At 48.2% G+C, this 6,721-nt stretch overlaps 1 protein-coding gene across 1 annotated transcript in view; it reads right to left on the bottom strand.

Moving 5' to 3' along the window:
* Hectd4 (HECT domain E3 ubiquitin protein ligase 4) overlaps window positions 1-6,721 on the bottom strand; it is a 160,857-nt gene that overhangs the window by 17,453 nt on the left and 136,683 nt on the right. The window contains 2 exon segments of the mRNA XM_031391135.1: window positions 1,308-1,515; window positions 2,259-3,565. Of these exon segments, the coding sequence (XP_031246995.1) occupies window positions 1,308-1,515; window positions 2,259-3,565 (1,515 nt within the window).

Genomic DNA, 6,721 nt, shown 5'->3' with positions numbered 1-6,721 from the left:
TTTTTTTGGTTTTTTGAGACAGGTTTTCTCTGTGTAGCCCTGGCTGTCCTGGAACTCACTCTGTAGGCGAAGATGGCTTTGAACTCAGAAATCCACCTACCTCTGCCTCCCAAGTGCTGGGATTAAAGGCGTGAGCCACCACTGTCCGGCTAAGATGGGGTCTTATAGGCTGGTATTAAACTCTTGAGTCCAGGTGATCCTTCTGTCCTAGCCTCCCAACTGCTGGGACTGCAAGATGCTGGAAGATTCACTACTTTATGTGTATGAACATTTGCTTGTATATATGTATGTGTACCACATGTGTGCCTGCTGCCCACATACACCAAAAAGGGCATTAGATACCCTGGGGCTAGAATTACAGACTGTTATGAGCTACGATGTGGTACTGGGAATTGAACTCAGGTCTTCTGGGAGAGTAGCAGTACTCTTAACTGCTGAGTGTCACTCCAGCCCCTGGCTCGTTCTAAAGGTGGGGCATGAGTCCAATAAATACAAGCAGTCCTGTCTGAGGCTGTACAGGACAGAACACAATAATACACGGTAACAAGGAAGTCCACGGAAGGCCCATCTCAGGGTTTCTAGCTAGAACACTGGCTGTGGTTCCTTGCCCATCTGTAATACAAAGCCCCATGTACTGGGGCTGATTGAGTATTCCTCACACCCTACAAAGAATCGCACAATCAGCCACTATCAGCCAGCACAGAGTTCAAAATTTCTGTATCCTTAAAACTGCTCACTAAAGGAATAAAAATTAAATAAAAGAATATAACTCAAGCTGATATGGTGTGGTAGCTCAAGCTTATGATTCTAGTACTTAAGCAATAGAGGCAGGAGGAGTGAGGAGTTCAAGGCCAGTGTCAGCTACAGTGGGAATTCATGGCAAACCTGGATTATATGAGACTATTTAAAAACCCACATCTGGACTTGTGAGATGGCTCAGTGAGTAAGGGTACCTGCCTCTAAGCTTCAGGAACTGAGTGTGATCCCTGGGACCCACATGGGGGACTACCACAAGGTACACAGGTACAATGATGGACATGCACACTCACAAACTAACACATACATGGAATTAAAAAATAAAAATGAGGGCTGGAAAGACGGCTTAGCGGTTAAGAGCACTTCCAGATGTCCTGAGTTTAATTCCCAGCAGCCTCATGGTGGCTTACAACCATCTATAATGAGATCCAATGCCCTTTCCTGGTGTCTGAAGACAGCTATAATGTACTTATAGAAATATAATAAATAAAATCTTTAAAAAAAATAAAAATGAAACTATAAATACTAAACACACACAGCCTACAACTCACCTTTAATGGACTTGTCATTGAAGTAATCTTCTAGCCCTGGGCTCCCTTGAGTGTCAAACAGACTCTGATTCACCACCGACACCGTCAGAATCTCCTCCGTTGACATTTCCATCAGCTCGTCTTCACCATCCAGACTTGACAGACCGATCAAATCATTATTGTTAAATAAACTTGCTCTGATTTTCTCAATTTTGGCCCGGGACCTTATCTGTATGAATGAGGAGAAAGGATGAGGTCTGAGGGGTCTGGCCTGGGGGCCACGGGCACTGCTGACCTTGCTCCCTGGGAAGCTCCCTCCCAATGCCAATGTGGCTATTACAGAACAGCTCACCTGGGAAGCTCTGGAGCCTAAAGGCTTTCCAGTCCCCAGGAAGATGGCCCAGCTGGGAGAGCCACTGATGAAAGTCCTTGCCCTTGGGCTTTATGTAGCCAAAGGAGTGGGCACTTACTCTCAGAGTGGTGGTGGGGCATGAGCCCAGGGCTTCATGCACACTAAACAAGGGCTACACTCCAGTGCTGGGTTTTACCTTTGAGTTTAACTCTTGTAAAAGTGTAGGAAGTCATTAGATGCCTCACTCCTAAACAAGATAGCCCAACACACATGAAGCATCTGAAGTAGCGATCACCTGGGCACACAATGACCTGTACTCATTCCTGGAGGACAGTGAACGTGATTTCACACTGCCACCATGCCAAGTGCCTCTCAAAGCACAGCCTTGGTCCTGGAGTGTGCCTGCCAGAGCCCCTCACCCACTCACAGCAATGAGCTGCCTACACCTTGTACCACCAGACTAGATGTCCCTCTCGACCGCAAGAAAAGTTGCTGCTCAGAGTTGCCCAGGAGCTGCCCAGAATCCCACGTTGCCTGCTAGCTAACTCCTTGGAAGTAACGTGGAGAAGCCATGTTGGCCAGGTCAGGGTTGAGTAGCTTTCAAGGCTGAGAGCTATTACCTCCACCACTGCAAAGCCTTTGATAGGGCGCGTTGTGAGGGGCTGGGTATCCAGGGAAGTAACTGTGTACATTGAGCCCACGTCGGACACAGATGCTGTCTCTGGATTGTCTAGAGGTTCCCCTAGGCTGCCCAGGCTGCCCAGGCTGCCAGTGCTGCATAAGGAAATATCCAGGCTCTCCTGGCTGGACACTACATGGGGCTCCAACAGGACAGGAGGAACAGGAAGCTCCAGGCCTGAGGGCAGTGGGTCCACCGAGAGGTCACTAGCTGTCTGTGAAACACACTGGGAGCTGCAGACCGAGGCCTGGCTGGTGGATGCTGAAGCGCTGATGCTCATGGCGGGGGCCAGGCTGCTTGACGTGCTCCCCTCCAGGCTGTCCACACTGGGGAACCCCAGCAACTTCTCAGATTCCACCTTGCTGTCACTGCCCTCAGCCTTGTCTTTTGGCTTCTTGGGGTCCTCGTCCTGCAGTGGAATGTAGATCTCATCTTTGAAGACGCCGCCATGGGCATTGCAGGCCTTGCGGATGGCTCCTCTGACAACAGCCTCATCCAGGTGGGTGGGAATGCCAGAGATCACTAACAGGCGACTATGGGCAGTGGGGCCTACCAGGGCCTGGCAGGCATCAGCAATGGCATCACTTGTTACACCTAGGCCCTGTGGGTCCTTTTTGGTAAGGTGCCGGAGGATGATAAGCAAAGTGAGGGCACGGTGGAACCACAGCATGTCCTCAGGCTTGCTACCCCCAATGCTAAGCACGGTGGAGTCCGCATCCGTGGCACGGGAGGACTGGCGCTTATTGGAGGAGGAGGCCTTCTCCCGCTTCATCTTGACTTTCTTTCTCTTGGACAAGAGGCTAGGGCTCTGTGGTGTCTGTCCTGGGGAGGAGGAGGAGGAAGAGGACGAGTCACTGAGATTTGGAGTGGTCGTTGAGGTCACCCCACTAGCTGTGACACTGATATTGGTAGGTAGAGTTACTTCTGCAACTGCCAGGCAGCCTTCCATGAGGGCGTGAAAGTATGTGGAAAACCTGCCCTGGTCACCCACAGCTGCTGCTCCAGATCCCCCACACGTGTTGCTGGAGACCCAGCTCTGGGTTTCCTCATCGTACAGCTTATGCAGCTCTGACTGTAAGGCCATCAGCATGGCCAGGCAGGGGTTGAGCTGGAGGGCGATAGAGGAGGACAGGCCTGTTGGGTGCTTCCGCTGCTCCAGGGTGTGCACTGTGCGCAGGAGCTCAGCCAAGAGGTGGAAGACCAACTCCTTCACACAGGCTGCCATGTCTGTAGTCCACAGGAAGTTTCCTGAGACAGATAGAAAACACAGTAAGCACACAAGCACTGCTTACCACTTCCCAGGAACAGCTCTGAGCTGTGATGGAACTTACAGATGGAGCTCCAGTGCAGACTGGCCATGGCTTTTAGCCCATGCCTGGAACAACACACCCTGCCACCTGCCTCTGGAGCATGGGCCAGACTGCTTTGCAGAGGACTGGTAAGAAGTCAGTAGAATACTTCCCAAGATACAGGACAACTGCCACTAGGGATGAATAATGCAGCTCACTTCTCAAACACATGCTGACAACAAGTTAAAATTGCCCTAACTTGCTGGGCAGTGGTAGCACACACCTTTAATCCCAGCACTTGGGAGGCAGAGGCAGGTGGGTTTCTGAGTTCGAGGCCAGCCTGGTCTACAGAGTGAATTCCAGGACAGCCAGGCTACACAGAGAAACCCTGTCTCAAAAAACCAAAAAAAAACCAAAAAAAAAAAAAAAAAAGCCCTAACTTAGTCAATTAGAGAGCCTTGCTCTGGGCTGAGCATAGCTCAGGGTTAGTGTTTACATGTTCAAGGCCCCAGGTCTCACCTCTAGTACTGCTTGGCAGGAAAGGGAGGAAGAAAGAATGAGCAGAGAGGACCCAGTGAGGGAGAGAAGGGAGGGAAGTGAGAAAAAAAGGAGAGAGGCAGGGGAGTAGAGAGGAGGGGAGGAAGGAAGGAAATGAGAGACAGGGGACAGAAGGGAGGAAGGAAGGCCCTACAGAAAATCTTTTTTTTTTTTTAAAGATTGGTTTTTATTTTTTTTAAATAAAATTTTTTAATGTTTTGTTTCTATGTATGTGTACACCTGAATAACTTTATTTGTATCACATGTGTACAGGTATCCAAGAGGTCAGAACTCCTGGAATGGGAGGTTCCATGTCAGGTCCTCTAAAAGAACAATAAGTGTTCTTAACACTGAGGCACCTCTCCAGCTCATGGTTTTTATTTTTATTTATTTGTATGTGTTATGTCGGTGTATCTGTCAGCCATGTGTTTGCAGGCACCCACAAACACCAGAAGATGATTTCCAATCCCATGGAACTAGAGTGATAGGTGGTTGTAAGCTACACGTGGATGCTGGGAACTGAATGCCAGTCCTCTGGAAGAGCAGCAAATGCTAAGCTCTCCCACACCCGCATATTTTTTTTTTCAGTTTTTTGAGACAGGGTTTCTCTATATACCCCTGGCTGTCCTGGAATTCACTCTGTAGACCAGGCTGGCCTCAAACTCAGAAATCCACCTGCCTCTGCCTCCCAAGTGCTACCACTGCCCGGCCCTTGTATTTTTGTTATACTCACATTTTATAGTTATGGCAAAGGTATACTAATTTTCCATCTACAATAGGGATGTAAAAATTCCTTGAAAATTAAGTTTAGAAAAAATAAAGAGGCTGGGGAGGCGGCTCAGTTGGTAAAGTGCTTGCTGTAGAAACATGGAGAATTGAGTCTGCTTCCTGTGCCCACAAATAAGCTGGGTACAGTGTAACTCCAGTTCTGTGCAAACACGTGGCTTGTTGGGTAGCAGCCAGCTCCAGATTTAGTAAGAGACTCTGTTTCAAACTAAAGTGGAGAACAATGGAGGAAGACACCTAATAGTGACCTCTGATCTCCACATGCATGTGCACTTGCACACACACATGCACACACGTGCATACACAAACGTGCAAACAAAGAAAGGAAATCAAGTGTGGTTGCACATGCCTATAATGCCAGTGTTCTGAAAGTAGAGGTGGAAGGAGAAGGAATTCAAAGTCATCCTTGGGTACATAGCAATTTCAAGACCTGGCTGGCTAAATGAGATTTAGTCTCAAAAAAAATCAAATAACAAACAAGAAACCACTAAAAGGCAAAGAGGAAGAAAGAAGAGGAGGAAGAGGAGGAGGAGAAAGAGGAAGTAGAGGAAAAGAAGAGGAAGACAAGGAGAAAAAAGAGGAGGAGAAAGAGAAGGAAGAGGAAGAAGAGGAGGAAGAAGAGGAGAGAGCGGAGGAGGAGGAAGAGGAGGAGGAGGAGGAGGAAGAGGAGGAGGAGGAGGAAGAGGAGGAGGAGGAGGAGGAAGAGGAGGAGGAGGAGGAAGAGCAGGAGGAGGAGGAAGAGAATCCCAACTGACCAAACAAAGCAGAAAAGAGATGACTTGAGCCGGGCAGTGATGGCACATGCCTTTAATCCCAGCACTTGGGAGGCAGAGGCAGGTGGATTTCTGAGTTTGAGGCCAGCCTGGTCTACAGAGTGAGTTCCAGGACAGCCAGGGCTACACAGAGAAACCCCGTCTGGAAAAAACAAACCAAAACAACCAAAACAAACAAACAAACAAAAAACAAAAGAAATAATGTGTATGAAACTGAGCGATAAAGTTTAAAAAACAAAAACAAAAAGATGTCTCAGGATCTCTACATATCAGATGTACACATGATCTATGCATGGCCAGGGAATCAAACTCAGGGCTCTGTACATCCTAGGCAAGCACTTGGCCACTTGTGCTATTGCTCCGGCTCTCAAACGCTATTCATGTTGCCTGTAACTAGATGGAGGAGGAAGAAACTGAAGCATGTGAACAGCTATGAGGATAGTGAACATTTTGGCCCATGTCCCATGGAGGCAGCTGGGTCCACAGCTACAAGGGAGCAGCTGGTACTATCCAGATGGGCTTGCACTGGATAAAGCTCTTCTGGGGCTCCCAAGGCTGCTACTGCTCAGGTGCAGAGCCTTCCAGGGAAGGCAGTGAGCTTCCTACTCTCCTGGGAGTATGCTGCTTGCAGGTTCTTATTGAAAACAAGTTTGTAGGCTCCTGTGTCTGCCTTGTGTCTAGGCTCAAGGTTTATGTCACCCCGCCTTGTCTTTCCTTCAACTACCCACTGTTCATGGTGGCACAGACATCTGTTCCTGCAAGAAGCACTGCCCAGTCTTCAATGTCCTACAGGCTTAATGTAGAAGCCACTATTGAAAAATTGGGAAGATCATAAAAAAATTTACTGCATTAGGGTTTTTTTTGTTTGTTTGTTTTTTGTTTTTTGGTTTTTTTTCGAGACAGGGTTTCCCTGTGTAGCCCTGGCTGTCCTGGAACTCACTCTGGAGACCAGGCTGGCCTGGTTGGTTTTTTTGTTTTGTTTTGTTTTGTTTTATTTTGTTTTTTTTTTTGAGATAAAA

The sequence above is a fragment of the Mastomys coucha genome, unplaced genomic scaffold (genome assembly GCF_008632895.1).
Source record: "Mastomys coucha isolate ucsf_1 unplaced genomic scaffold, UCSF_Mcou_1 pScaffold22, whole genome shotgun sequence".
NCBI classification, from domain to species: domain Eukaryota; kingdom Metazoa; phylum Chordata; class Mammalia; order Rodentia; family Muridae; genus Mastomys; species Mastomys coucha.
Note: the sequence above shows the minus strand (reverse complement) of the source record. Positions and strands in the feature narration are given on the sequence as shown.